Source organism: Choristoneura fumiferana, chromosome 21 (genome assembly GCF_025370935.1).
Source record: "Choristoneura fumiferana chromosome 21, NRCan_CFum_1, whole genome shotgun sequence".
NCBI classification, from domain to species: domain Eukaryota; kingdom Metazoa; phylum Arthropoda; class Insecta; order Lepidoptera; family Tortricidae; genus Choristoneura; species Choristoneura fumiferana.
In genome coordinates this window covers 314,412-330,004 of record NC_133492.1, presented here as the reverse complement: position 1 = coordinate 330,004, position 15,593 = coordinate 314,412, and the positions used below count along the sequence as shown (strand labels likewise).

General features: G+C 40.9%; 1 protein-coding gene across 1 annotated transcript; it reads right to left on the bottom strand.

Moving 5' to 3' along the window:
• Positions 1-1,416: 1,416 nt before the first annotated feature.
• LOC141439801 (myogenesis-regulating glycosidase-like) lies at positions 1,417-13,901 on the bottom strand. Its single transcript, XM_074104176.1, has 9 exons — positions 13,794-13,901; positions 10,665-10,766; positions 9,636-9,800; positions 8,697-9,550; positions 8,463-8,572; positions 8,064-8,213; positions 7,480-7,585; positions 5,896-6,052; positions 1,417-1,940 (listed from the first exon to the last, which is right to left on the bottom strand). The coding sequence occupies exons 1-9, from the start codon at positions 13,816-13,818 to the stop codon at positions 1,756-1,758; spliced, it is 1,854 nt and encodes a 617-aa protein (XP_073960277.1). The 5' UTR covers positions 13,819-13,901; the 3' UTR covers positions 1,417-1,755.
• Between the last annotated feature and the right edge of the window lie 1,692 nt (positions 13,902-15,593).

The following is a 15,593-nucleotide window of genomic DNA, read 5'->3' as shown; positions in this document are numbered from 1 at the left end:
GATGGCGCACTGTTGCGTGAGGTTTTTAAGTATGGCTTTCAAAGTCTGTTATTACGGGCGTGAAAACAAAGTTTAGATTAAAATCATATTTAATACACCTTAAAACCGTACCATAAAAATATCGAGCAACCACAGTGTTGCATAGTCCCCGTTTTGTTCGGAAAAAAGGGAGGACAAAAGTTTCCGAAAGACAAAACTGTCTCAAAACACAGACATTCATTGCCCCGGAACGCATATTTGCCCTAATTAATTTCAGATATTGCAAAATATTCACAAAATTATTCTAATTATAAATAAACCCGCGTAGCTCACCCAAAAACTATGAGATTTGACATTTCGGAGACCTCACGCTACATTAGCGCCTCTAGCGGCGAATTCATACGCGATAGCCCTCATTGATACTAATTGACCTAGTTCCAAACTAAGCAAAGCTACAGTCGAGTTCATAAACTTTTGAGTAAAATTTTTATCAAAAATATCTGAACACGACTCTATTGTTAACGACGTAGAAGCGTGAATTTTTGATCAAATTTTTGCTCACAAGTTTATGAACTCGATTGTACTAGGCAACGGATACACGTACTTTTATAGATAAACTAGCTTTTGCCCTCGACTTCGTCCGCGTGGGATGCGGTTATCGCGCGCTATTCCCTCGGGAACTGTGCATTTTTCCGGGATAAAAAGTAGCCTATGTCACTCTCTGGCCCATAAACTGCCAAAAATCATGTCGAAACATACAAGCACACAAACACACACTTTTGCATTTATAATATTACTATGGATACAAATACTTAAATATATTTATCAAAGTTCAAGACCCGAGAACAAACATTCATACAAATATCTGCCCCGACCGGGAATCGAACCCAAGGGAGCTCAAGCCTCATATCATGCTCAGGTTCTCTAACCACGAACTCGCTAATCCAATTTCAGTAGGTCGGATTGACTTGAAATTTCGTACCTATACATCGTTGGGTGAGTGCAAGAGTGGCACAAGTCAAATTATTGTATTGTAATACTTAATTACTTAGTAGTTATTTTAACTAAGTCTGTTTAATCCCGCCAAACTTCGTTACTTCTGCATAAGTACGAGTATAAGTACTCTTATATGTCAGCCGAATTAGTCGGAGCTTTAAATCAGCCGTTCAGCTACCTTTGGCATGGTGTGTATAGACAGCAAGGGCAGACGTGAAATTGTGCACACTGCACACGCCACGGGTACTAATGCAGAAAATGGTTTGAAACGGTGTACCTAATGGGTAGAGACATTTATAATGCTAGTTTATTTTTGACTTAGAAAAATCACCACTAAAAGATTCGTTCAGAGATAAATCAGTAACGCTCCAGTCTTGTAAATAGTAAATATTGCTAAGGCATAAGAAGAGTAGGTAGGTACAAATAAATTAAACGCTCAAAAACAAAACAAAATATTATAATCAACAAAAATAACAAAACCAAAACCTTTAACCTTTCCAACGCCAGTTAAACTACAAGTTTGAATCTAAAGTGAAATGCATGTAGGTCGCTTTTGATACGCGCTGAACATCTGTTAGTGTTGAAAAGGTTAAAGTGGACATAAAAGGTAGTTCGCGCTGGTATCCTGAGGTTCGTTTGACAATTTTGACGTTTGTGTCCCGCTTTACATTGGATAAATAACTAAATCAGTGACACACAAACAAGACAGTAAAGTCAAATGAGACTCGATACTAACCCCATCTAGCGATGTTTCACTTGACAATAAACCCTAATTGACAATTAATCCTCCAAAGTAAAGTACGGCAGGACATCCAAAGGCGCCGGATAGGCCTCCAGGGACACCGGGCCTTCGTAGATGGAGCCCGACGCGTCGCGCCAGGTGCCCCGCGGCAGGTAGATGTCTCTGGACACGGCGCCCTCCTCCAGGACTGGAGCCACCAGGATTTTCTGGCCGAGGAGGTATTCTGAAAGAAGATGCGAAGTTCCAGTATAGGAAATCTACTTGTTACAAAAAAGCAGCCGATTTTAACCTTTTTAGGGGCCTCTTAGTGAAATGGTTAAATAATCTGTAGTAACTATATTTATAAATTCGTCATGAGTTATCCTACTAACATTATAAATGCGAAAGTTTCATCATATCACGATTAAACCGCTGAGCCGATTTAGATGAAATACGGCACACAGATAGTTTGAGTCCTGGGGAAGAACATAGGATAGTTTTTATCCCGGAAAATTGCATAGTTCCCGCGGGATAGCGATAAACAAATTCTATGCGGACGGAGTTGCGGGCAACAGTTAGTTATATAATGACATTGATATATTTAAAAAAATAAAGGTTTCTTTAACGAGAACCGCTTGCAATAAGTGTAGGTAGTGTTGTAGAGAAAAATAAAGAATAAAGCTATATAGGACTGGCTGTATATAGGTACAACAAAAAAGAGTAATCCTCAGAATAATGAGTAATCAAAAATTTGACGTGGGGTCTCAGGAGGATTTATGGAAGATCCTGCCTACATACCTACCCTTGTCACTATTACCTACGCACTACCTGTCAATATTGTACTGTTTTTGTCAAACTTTAAACCTAAAATTGCTAAAAGTGGCTCAGAAGCGGTAACGTTTCGTGTGCTCTGCCTACCCCATTTGGGAATACTTAGGTACAGGCGTGACTTTTGTGTGTACAAGAGACACAGTCCCAACATGTTTTTAGCTCGCCTTCAAATAATTTTAACGAGAAATATTGTTTATCATATGGATAAACTCATGGAGCGTGTAATTATTGCGAAACAATTGACATCCGCGTTATCTTATTGGTTAAAGAAGGCATTACTCACGACACTTGAGATGCATCGGTTTATTCCGAAGATAATTATGAATCAGTAATCAAATGGGTTAATTTTCCTGTAAGTAAGTCGGTCACGTCGTAATGTTGTTATTAATTGTTCGATTCAGATGTTACCTACTTGTCTTGAGCAGGTCCATGTCAATGAACTTGGAGAGGCTCAGAATTATGCAATAAGGCTTGGAGAGAGTCAGTGCCACACTGGGGTAGATCATAGAGGTGAGACGTATTTACTGGAATAGGTTTTGGAATAGGTTTTAGCTTGGACGCGTGAGTACGCGTTCCCGCCCGCGATTCTTTTAGCGTACGAGTATTTAGGAGTACGGCGGCTGACAACGTTCCGCCAACTTGAAAACGAGCATGATGCGTGCGCTCACTGCGCTCGCGCTTGGAACTATTAACAAAACGTCCGGAAACTTCGGGTCTTCGGGATCGCCCGACTAGTCTAGTTTGATGACATTTCGGTAGTTCGATATTCGTAAAACCACTAAAACTAGTACGGTGTATACACAATCACGGAAGCGCATTTACGGGAATCATTTTGTTTACGCAATGAGTCAATACTCGTAGATACTCGTGGACCTAGTCTTTGGATCTAGTCTTTTTCTTTTGTCCGGTTTCTTCGAATGCTATGTTTCCATAATGGTTGGGATGACGTGAATATCTTTGGTAACGGTTGTTCGTTCTTCCTCGTCCGCGTCCGCGACCTCGGCTATGCCAGACATTCTTGTAGCAGTCTCTTGATAGGTGTCCTGGTTTTTTGCAGGTATAACATGTAACGAATGCTGTATCCTGACTGTTGTTGGTTGGCATTTCTTGCACTTTTAACTCTTCGTCCAGTAGTCTAGCTCTAACGAAATCTAGTTTTAACGTACTTTCTTGGAACCCCGTATTGCATTCGATGGCAGTTATTACATGGTCGTACTTCTCTTGTAGGCCTGTTAGTAGATAAGCGATTTTGTCTCGTTCTGTTAAGGAGTCTCCAGCACACTCCAATTCACTGGTTATACTGTCAAAATTTTCAAAATAGTTTTCTAATTTTTGGTCTGGTGATTGTTTTAGGTTTATTAACTTTCGCCTTAAAAGTATGGTAGATATAACGCTCTTCCTCTGGAATATTTCTTTTAATATGTCTAACATATTCCTTGCGGTGTCGCATTTTGTAATTATATTTAAATATTTGTCTGGGAGACATTGAACAATAATATTTTTGGCTTTTGCATTGGCTTTCTTAATCTCTTCCTTATTTAATTTACTTACATTTTCGTCTTCTTGAATAATACCCCATAATCCTTTTTCTTCTAGAACGCATTTTACACGGTAAAGCCAATTATTAAAGTTTTCAGCTTTTAGTTGCGGAAAATTCGACGAAGCCATTTTCTTTTTATTTTCTTGACGTTTTTATTTTTCAGTTGACACTTTTCGACGACTTTTGTTTTACATCTTCATTTTTCTTATTTCAATTTGTCTACATATTATTTACATTTTGTACTTTTACACATTTATTCACTACATTTATCTTTATATTTATGTTATATCTTCTTTATTGATAGCCAATAACCTGATAGAGTTTAAATAAAATATAACACGTAATAGTAGACGATGTTTATTGTGCGGAAGCACATCTTGAAGTAGATCACAATGGATATGTCAATCATGACAATATTATTTTTCTTTACTAGACATAAACAACAAAACCTTAACACTCGCAAGACTCAGTCCGCGTTTTGCCTAGTACGTCTCACCTCTAGTAGATCAAGAGAAGCGGGCGCTTTAGGCGCCAGATGACAAGGGGCGCCATTTTCCAATATCCGGTGCCAAATAAAATTTTGAGGGCATAGCCAAGGAGAGAGTAGACAATCTCGCTCTACCTTGATTAAGGGCTAGAGCCAGCGCTGGAGAGAGTTATGCTCGGTGTTTTTTGCGATGGAATCTGGGATGCGGAAATTTGCCGAAGAACTAAAAACACAGACATAGCTCGAAAAATATGCAGGTTAACAGATAACCGTTAGGGGAAATGGGTCCGAGTGGAGAACACGAACCGGAAGACGAAGCGTTGGACTGATGACATCCCCAACTCCCGCACAGGTTGCCGATTACTAGAACCCTGGACAGACATATACCGCAGCGACTCTCCTCGCGTAAGCCGCTCTGGTCAGATCCCGTCATCCGCCAACCTCTCAATATCCGGTCTGCCTGGTCAGCCGACTGGCAGTCCCAGGAATGCTCAGCGGGTGACCTTGTGGAGAACCCGTTTGCCCGGCTACCTGGCTTCAAAGCCAGTCGTAAGAACTGGACGACGTTGAACCGCATCCGCTCGGGTGTCGCCCGCTGCAACTACTGCCTGCACAAGTGGGGCCTTAAAGACTCGCCAGCGTGTGACTGCGGCGCTCCGCAACAAACAGCCTACCACATCGTGGAGGAGTGCCCCAACCGACGTTTTGCTGGCGGCTTCAGGGGGCTTAACAGATGCTCTGGGGAGGCTATAGACTGGCTAAATAATTTAGATTTAGTTTTATAAGAAACGCAGGACTTGTATCTTTGAAAGGCCGTACGATAATAATAATAATCATACAAGTGGCGAGTTGTCGTTAATTATGACGTTAATTATGACCTTTAAGGACCTTTTGACCTTTATTATGATCCCCTTTAAGGGATAAGTTCGCCTTTGTACGTACATCTTATTATCCTGTGTTCTGTTATTTTCATATGTTTTTATGTACAATAAAGAGTTTTACAATACAATACAATACAATACAATACAATACAATAAAATACAATATCTTTATTCAACAGTGGACGTTTCGTGGCTGATGATGATGACAACAACAACTTCAATACTGCCTCCCTCTTCTTCCACGTAAAACAATACATATGTCACACAGGTGCAACTATCACAAATAACACACAAAATACGAACGATTTTATATAAGAGCGTCCCTTCCCTAAAAGCTAAACTGTTCGTTTGAAAATTTTGAGAACAATCATGATGAGGCTAAATATATCAAATTAATAAGGTAAACTATTACGGCTAAGTTAATAAACTCAATAGAGTTTTTTCAGTGTGGCCTACTTACCATCCCAAGTGGCCAGCGCGACTTCATCGGTGGGGTCGATCCACCAGATGGGGGCGTTTACGGGGGTTCCGTCCCGCACGGACGCCTCCATCGCCGCCACGATCTCGTCAGCGTAGTCTGCGTGCAGCTGGGTGTACTTGCGGCAGATCTCTACGGCCTGGACAAATAAAAATCATCATCATTATCATCATCGTCATCATCCCAGCCTATATACGTCCCATTAAATTGAATCTTGACATAATATTCCGCAAACGAACTCACTGGATCGAAAAACTGACTTCACAACCCCTTAGTGATTTTAAAAGACATATACAACGATACCCCATACTATACGGGGTTAAACGAGGAAAAAAAACCCTAGTCTCTTTTTACAGCTATGGGAGGTACCCTAGAAGTTTTTTTCTACATTTTATTTTATCACTTTGTCGGAATAATTGCTACCTACCATGCACGCAAAATTAGAACTGTCTAGCACTAACAGTTTCTAAGCTAAGCCACGGATGGACAGACAGACAGACATGGTGAAACTAAGGTTTTGTTTTTGCCATTGGCTATAGAACCCTAAAAATCTTTGTGCAAGTTCTTAAACGAAAGGTTAGATAACAAAGGGCATAACTGACGATAAAATCAGTCATGTCTATTGTATTGGGACTATTGGGGACCAAGTGCAGAGTTACCATCATCAAACGGCGGAGGACTCAACGTTTTACTAGAAAAAAGCGCTTATACGAAAAAAAATTGTCGAAGGAAGCCATACTAAAAAAGTTTGTCCTTCTCCCCGAACCCGGATAACTTCCGTAATCCCTTAAATTTTCAGCAAGAGATAAGTGTCGGAAATTTCACACTTATCTCTTGCTCTCGTTGCCACGGAAGCATGAGCAGCAAGATTTCAAGGCCTCATTCCTGAAGTGTTACTTAGAATCATATAGTATATGTAGAGAGTATTGTTTGTTTCGTTGCGGGTATCTCAAGAGGGTGAAAGATAAGCTTAGATAACTGTTTCATCAATAACTAGGTGTGGCTTGCTCGATACTTTGACTTGTTCTATTGAAATATCGTTATAAGCTTACTTAATATCGTGACCGGCTCTGTTGTCAAACCTGATGGTTCTCTGCCTTTTCCTAACTCACGTTTCTCAAATGTTTCATTTGCCAAACGGTTTTATTTTTCAACTCAGGATTTTCTCTGAAACTATATTTTTTTCGGAACTTTCATAAAACAAACCTAATCTAACCTACTGTGTTCTATAAAAGCATAAGAAAATACACTGAAAAAAATTTTTGGTTACGGAGAAAATTGAGAGTTGCCAGATGAAACATTTGGCAAACAATAATTCTGCGAAAAGGTAGAACCCGAATGAAACATTTTACCCTAATAACTTAGCAGGCAATAGCGATGCAGTTGCATAAAAAATATTTGTAATGTGCATGAGTGTAAGCATGCGTAGCAGACGAACTATAAAGTAATTGGCTCGTAGCTGTCACAAACAACTCCTAATTTTTGGAGGATGTACCTACCTTTTAATGAGTGACTCAAGACACCCAAGAGTTGATTAACTCGACTAGTCCATGAATAGTCAATTACCTCGTCATCATGATCCCAAGGCACGAAGGAGTACTGGAGCGCCGGCATGAACACGTTAGCCTGGAGCCACCTCACGAACAGCTCCTTGCTCGGTTTGTCGTTGTATCTGTGGGGAATAACACAATCATCATCTCCAACCTTCATACTTGTCTCAGACAGAATTACACGTAGACTTAGGATAACCTAAGACTCCTTGGGAACTTCACACATAATCATTGTATTCGCAATGCATACGAAAGAGTCAGAGGAATGAGTCTGGGTTTGAACCAGAAATCTTCTGTATGGAAGGATATTACCACTAATTTGTGCAAGATATAGCCGTGTTAGTTAGTACCTATAGGCAATACTATATCGTCAGCCAAATAGTAAAATGTATTTGTTTCTGGACTTAAAATGAAAGATTTTTTCGAGTTCTTCGGTGGCAGAAGTAACGCGGGCTGCGCTAGTCTAGATCTTAATCCATCGTAGCAGTTCATCTCTTATTATTATACTACGTGGCGCTGTTTGCTAAGGTTCTCAGCATTGTGGGGAGGCCTAGTTCAACACCGGATATCTCCCAGCTGATGATGCTATTTGCTACATACCCATTTCCTCCAATCATGTCCGGCAACACTAAGGTATAACCCTGGAGATTCATCTGGAGGAGAGTGGTAACCAGCGTGGCTAGACCGTTGTTGAAGCCCCAGTACGTGTCCTTGTCAACCATACGGATGAAGACTGGGAGGTCTTGGGTCCTGGATAAATGTAGTATTGATTAAACGAAGATTTATTTGAGAAAATTGTGTATTATAGACTGTGACTAAGGAGTGGTCAAAACGCTGTTTCTCCAAGATTTTCAAGGATTACATGATAAGATCAAGTATATTCTCTAGTCCATAGAAGACAACCTTAAGCACTGTACTGGTTAGGAACCAAATTAACTATAGATACTGAGACTATCAGTTGTAATCATTAGCAAAAGGAATAGGTAGGGGAGTATTTACCTCATTCCTGAGCGGACTTCAATGCTGGGACCGAACTTGGCAACAGTGCGGACGTAAGTCTGCACGATGTGGCCGGGGTGCAGGTCGATGTCGCCGTTTTGCACGGGGATCTAAAAGATGATCAATATTTAACCAGCCCTCTTAGTTACTGAGTAAAAGTTTAAGCAGAAACGCTAGCATAATAAAAAATGATTCATAGAATGATACTGCGTTGGTAATATCACTGGTTTTTACCTGAGGAGACCAGCTGGATTCTCCGGCATCAAACTTAATAGTGTCGATATCGTAAGTATCCAAAATGTTCTGAATTCTGCTCGAGTACCAATCAGCAGCCTCGGGGTTCGTGAAGTCGATGTAACCAGGCAAAGAACCGTTGTTGTTCCACCAGGTTGAATCAGGGCTGCCCTCTTCATTCAACACCAAGTAACCCTTTTCTAAAGCTTCGGAGTACCAAGGGTTGCAGTCCTTGTTAATGAAAGGATGCACCCAAATAGCGACTCTAAAACCTAAGCCCTTGATGTCTTGAACAAGCTGCTTCAAGTCAGGCAGCTTCCTCTCATCAACAGTCAGTGATCCGTAGCAAATTTCCCAGAGGTCATCGATTTCAAATTGAGCGTTGGGGAAGCCGCTATCTTTGATCTCATTCGCGAACGTCCAGAGGCTTTCCTGGTCGATTTCTCTGGAATAGCGAGCCCAAGTTGACCAGATGGGGTACTGGATCATGCGGTACTCGGGGATTCCTGATGGCTTGCCCAAGTAAGTGTCGACTGCGTGTTGATGGGCGACTTTAGCGTTATCAAACAGCCAGATATCGTATTTCAGTACGTTGTGGGTACGTCTGGTGGAGTAAGGGTCAGTAACTTCAGCAACAAAACAGATGTGGTTGTCCAGGATGTTGTGGTGATCGACGAAGAGGGGAGCTTCTGGGTGGACATAGATGTAGACTCCTTCAGAGTTGAGCCAGTAGCGTTCGGATACGGCGGCGTTGTCGTCTTCCTTGGAGATCATGGAATATTTCTGGAGTCGTCCGTTCTGAATTGGCCAGTACTGTTCCTTCTGTTCTGGGCCGCCGAACCATTGCTTGGATCCTGTCGAAAGAGAAGAATTAGCGAGATTCTTCATATTCTCCTTTGGATATTGTCACTCAGTGAAACCCAGCATGTTTTAACTTACCAAAATCGAAGCAGTCTTCAAAGATCCTATCGCTAGGCCCGTCCCAGTGGACAGTGATTCTGTAGCCGCCGCTAGCCTCGTCGAAGGTCGAGGTCAGATCGAAGGTCACCTCATCATCATCAGACACCCTGCGACCGATGAGGCCGAGGACTTCCGGGCCGGTTTCTGAAATAATGGCCATGTTGTAGTTAGGAAGATAGCTGTTGTTGCGTTCTAGAGTATACGATTGGCTGATGACCGGTTTAATAATGTTTTGGCGAATAACGTTTGGCAACCTGTTTCATTTCACAACTTTTCATCTCCCAACTGTTCAATATTTCTGAAAATAAATATTTCAGAAAAGTTGCGAAATGAAACAGGTTGCCAAACGTTACGTTGCGAAAAGGCAGTACCCGCTTGATGACCTGATGTGGGGTCGGGTATGGACGAAACTGGATGAAAAAACCAGTGGGCAGCAGAGAATAAAATGGTCGGTTTCGGAACGGGTAGTGCATGTATCTTTTTCTCAGGTGTTGCTTGGTATATCCTATCTTTTCATGAATTGTTATCTACATAGAAAAATCGAGATAATATTGCGCACGTGACGGATACTTTCAGCGAAAAATGGTTTGTAGTTGACGCCTCCCTTATTTACCTGCCGAAGAAGAGTTTATATTTCTCGAGCGTATGTATGTATATCCTTTGGTACCTCCTTATACCTACTGAGGATTTTTGAGCCGGCAATGATTTTTAATAGACCCCCAGCTTGAACTTTAACTTACTAAAAGAGACTTCTTCTGGTCTACTAGACTTGTTTTATCTTCTTATATAGTTTTTATTAAAATACTTTTTTAATACAGTGAGATTTTTCATTATTTCCGAAAACTACGTTGTTTCCGCAGGATAGCAATAAACGAAGGTAGTACGAATTAAGTTTCTACACTATTTTAGTGGTGGAGAAATGAAATAGAACTCTCATTCAAAGACGTTGTAGTTATAAACAGGTACTTGTTGTTGAATACTTCCTTGGTGTTGTTGGTTACATCTTACCTTTGACTACAGTCAGGAGTACCCCGCCGTCCGGGTGGTCTTCGACCAGAAGGTCCCGGGTGTTCTGCGCACGCGGCGCCGCGCCCAGCACCGCCGCCACTCCTGCGCAGAAACAAAATATAACTAAAATAAAGTCAAATCAACATCGAATTGGCTTTTTAATAATTTATTTTCTTAAGTCAGTACGACGTAATAAATCACTTTTTCCTTTTTTTAAACATGCCATAAACAAGTATAGAGATTACTACATTCGTCCCTTCCCATCCCGAACACGTTACATCTCCTCAATGAGTCGACGAGGGGGTCGCACTGTCCGGTGGCTTTGTCGTCGTGTAGCCGGGGTGATCATAACAGCACGTGGTGCCCCCTGGGTGTTCTCTTGTGGTGATGCTACTGGACTTGGGTGTTGGCTGCATGGAGAAGAGGTTTCAGGTGGTGGAGAAACTTCCGCACTTGAGGGAATGCTTAGTGGCGTTGGTGTTTGAGTAGGAGTCGGATTGGGTGTTCGAAAAGGTGGTGACGACAGTGTTCCTGGAGGACTATCTGTCAATGATGCTTGATGTGAGTTTTCTAGTGGTGGGTTCGCAGGTAGTGATTCCGATGGCAATCTAGGACGGATATGATCAGCGTGCCGGCGAATATTACCACCTCTTGGAGTTGAAATGATGTAAGCATAACGATGTTTCCGTTCGGTTACGACTCCTGGTTGCCAGGTTTTCTGCAATCGTGTTCTATGATAAATTGCGTCACCGGGCGTATACTCTGAATTTTTATTTGTGGTTTCATTTATAGTGGCCTGTACGTGTTGGTACTGCCAAGTTCTTCGTTTGTTTGGTCGTATGTTCGATAACAAACAATTTAACTGTCGTCCAAACATGATTTCAGCTGGTGATTTGCCAGTAGTGGTATGTGGTGTGATTCGGTAAGTGAAAAGAAATTCTTGTAGACGCTGTTGCTGGGAGCCTGATGAGGATGAGTATCTGGTTTTGAATGTGCGTACGAGTCTCTCCGCTAAGCCATTAGTTCTTGGGTGATAAGGTGATGACCTGATATGTAATATTCCTTGACGTTGACAGTACATTTTGAATTCTGTTGACGTGAATTGTGGTCCGTTGTCAGATACGATCATTAGTGGTAGACCAAATGTGCAAAATATGTCGTCCAAGACGGAGCACAAGTTTAAAGTGGTAATGCTTCTCATTGGTCTCACTTCAATCCACTTGGACAACGCGTCACTTAAAACCAGCCAATAGGTGCCTTCGTAAGGACCTGCGAAGTCGATGTGTATCCTTTCCCACACTTGATCTGGAATTGACCACGAGTAAATGGGAAGTTCTGGATTGTGTGGTCTATGTTGTTGACATCTAGTACATCTCTTGACGTAATTGTCTATGTCTTCGTCAATCGATGGCCACCAAACATAGAAACGAGCAAGTGCTTTCATTGCTGATATGCCTGGGTGACCTCTATGAAGGTAAGTCAAAACTTTTTGCTGTAGGTTTGTTGGTATAATCATTCTTCCTTGCCACATAATGATTTTATTTTCTACAGAGAGTTCGTTGCGTTTTCTGAAGAAATGTTTTATGTCGTTAGTATATTCAAGTTCTCTCCATCCAGTTTTTATGTACTTTAAAACGTCCATTAGTGTCTTATCTTGAGCAGTTTTCTCTCTCAAGATGTCCTCAGAAAGATGTAAATCAGCCATCCTAGTTCCTAAAAGGTGTGACTCAATTCTGTGTACTACTCGTTCTGTTTTCGATGGCCGAGTCTCACAGTTGGGCAGTCTTGATAAGCAATCAGCTAGTACATTATTTTCTCCCTTTTGATAACATATTTCGTAATTGTAACTGCCTATTATTAGTGCGCTCGTCACGCTGCCATCTGTTGGTGTCATAGTAGCCGTCGCCTGTGTCGGTGTTTGGGCGAGAGCTATTTTTAATATTTGTAACATTTGCTCCTGTTGTGCCTGTTGAGCGCTCAGGAATTTCGCGAATTGTTCGGCGTCCATCTCGTCGCCAATAAAATAAAGTCAAATCAACATCGAATTGGCTTTTTAATAATTTATTTTCTTAAGTCAGTACGACGTAATAAATCACTTTTTCCTTTTTTTTAAACATGCCATAAACAAGTATAGAGATTACTACAATAACTAAAGTAAGAAAGGTTTAGACGAAGCCAGTGGCGCTGGCACCAGTCCTCAGACTAGCCAGCGCTGGTCTTGCCGGTACTGTTTAGATGAGACCAACTGGATTTATTTCATTCCTGGATTATACTTGCGGAGATTAGATTTTTAGAAAATATTGACGACTTATTTTTTCTTTTAGGCACGTCCAACACGCTCTTGGCCGGTTTCTTTTGTTTGATGTACTTAAATATAACAGAGAGCGTGTTGGACGCGCCCAAAAGAACAATAATTTCTTTTTCTTTTTGCTAGGCTAGGGTTCCGTAGCCGTTACGAAACATCAAGTAATATTTTCAAAGGATTTTAATTGTATTTTGTACCTTACAGAATTTTAAGCACACTGATTGCCTTGTACAGCAAATCTTAGGTTTCTGACAGAATATCAGCACTGCAGGTCACTGCAGTATATGCTGAGTCAGCGCCAATTCTAGACATCGTCGCATGGAATTTTCGCAGAAGGTATATTTTGTAAGATAGTAAGATAGGCTGCTATAGTCTTAAACTACTAAGAATTCTCAAGCAAACTTGTCACGCGAAACTTTAACTGATTTAGTGATTTGTTTGCGAAATATTCAACTTTAAAGTGCAAATTTTCATGAAAATCGAGCGTCCCCCCCCTCTAAAATCTAAACCGGTGGGTGGAAAAATTTGAAAAAATTCAGGATGGTAGTAAGTGTATAAAACTTTCAAGGAACACTATAACGGCTAAGTTGGCTTGAGAATTATTAGTAGTTTAAGAGTTAATAGCAGCCTAAGGTATAAAATATACTTACCTAAACTTGGAAGATTCCGTATAAAATATTACTTAATTTTATCCGGCCGGTTTTTGTATGATTGACAAAAGAAAAAACACGCCTCCAATTTTTGTAAATATCTGACTGACTAAATAAAATCATGTTTTTTTTTTACCCAGGCAGCTACCCAATTACTTTAATAAAGTATCCTACCTGCTAATAGTAGAAACAGCTTCATCCTCCGACCTTTGCTACCTGTCTGCAGGGGCTCCGGCTTATGCAAGTCTATCAGGGCTTATCGCATCTCACAATCTCTAGATAGTGGTAATGCATGTCAGATTCAGTCTCGGGTTTAACAGTTTGGGTGGGGTGCAAACGGGGTACAGGTTGCGCTGTAATATTTTTTATCTACACCCATATAGTAAATCATCAATTATGCGTTCAAAAACCATAGGTAAGCATTACGACATTGGATTCTATTATGACCACGGCTGTATCGTAATGGTCATTACGATACAGAAATATGTATCGTACATTTCATACATTTGGAGATTTCATACATCATTACAGCAGCAGCTCGCAGCTCGTGAGGCAGACATACCTACCTATATAGTTAGAGTTAATGCAGGTCATTCTCAATGGTTCATGAACATATATGATAGAGGATTTAATACATGGATATAGATAAAATATTGTAAGCAACTGTACGTAATTACGCCTTTAAACACTCATGTGCATGTGACCCCCCACACTCGTGTTTTAAGGACCACTATACGATACAGTTGCATAAAATACTAGTACCTGGGTACAGCGTCGGCTTTATCCCTTGATCAAGGTAGAGCGCGATTGTTTACAACACCGCCTGCGCACATCTCAAAAGGCCATCATTATTTTATTTTGCACTGGAAACCTGAAAGAGAGCCTCTTGCCATCTGGCATCTAGAGCGACCTCATCTCTGACTGTACACCCCAGGGCCGGCGCTGCTTGGGTGACCCGAGCTTTTCTAGTCGTAAGTCGCAACCATAAAATTCTCGATCCCAAATATCTGTAAGAACACACATAAGTACACGTCACAAAAACCATACTACGCTGACGCGTTTCGAACTAATCCAGAGTCCATCACCGGAGCAACGCAACTGTTCACCACTTTGCTTTACTTTGCGAGTGAGCAAAGTAATGTTTATGGTTAATTAAAATGGACCTCCGCACAGTCCACGCCTGATTCAAAATTTATAACCTATTTATGTGCTGTTTCAGACTTCCAGCTACTACGTACTTACCTTTAAATCCATACTAAATTACAAATGCGAAAGTGTGTTTGTGTGTTAGTCCGTAACGGAGCGACGGATCGACGTGACTTTTGGCATAGAGATAGTTTATGGGCCCGAGAGTGACATAGGCTACTTTTTATCCCGGAAAAATGCACAGTTCCCGAGGGAACAGCGCGCGATAACCGAATACCACGCGGGCGGAGCCGCGGGCAAAAGCTAGTCTATATATATAAAACAAAGTCGCGTTAGTTAGGTACACCATTTATAACTCAAATACGGCTAAACCAATTTTTATGATTTTTGTGTTTTTGGATTTGTCTTCGTCAGGTATAGGATAATAAGTTTTAATAACATTGGAAAATTTGCGAAAAAATAAAATAAAGGAAAAAACATTTTCCCATACAAAATATTCATGGTTTTTTTTTAAATATCATGCATGAGACGCTTGACACCAATTGACCTAGTCCCAAACTAAGCAAAGCTTGTACTATGGATACTAGGCAACGGATAAACATACTTATATAGATAAATACATACTTAAATACATATTAAACATCCAAGACCCGAGAACAAACATTCGTATTATTTATACAAATATCTGCCCTGACGGTATAGTATCCCCTCAAATTAAAGAACATATTTGATCCGCTAGATGGCGCTGTTGTTGGTATGTTATCATAATTTTAATGTAGTGTTTTATCGGGCAGGACAACGTCTGCCAGGTCCGCTAGTCCTTCCTAC

Bases quoted from the DNA above. Each gene is read 5' to 3' on its own strand.
- LOC141439801 (XM_074104176.1), bottom strand. From the start codon at position 13,818: ATGAAGCTGTTTCTACTATTAGCAG. The intron at 10,767-13,793 runs GTAGGATACTTT...GTTTCTGCGCAG, and splicing joins GCTGTTTCTACTATTAGCAG to GAGTGGCGGCGGTGCTGGGC. The intron at 1,941-5,895 runs GTAAGTAGGCCA...ATCTTCTTTCAG, and splicing joins CGCGCTGGCCACTTGGGATG to AATACCTCCTCGGCCAGAAA.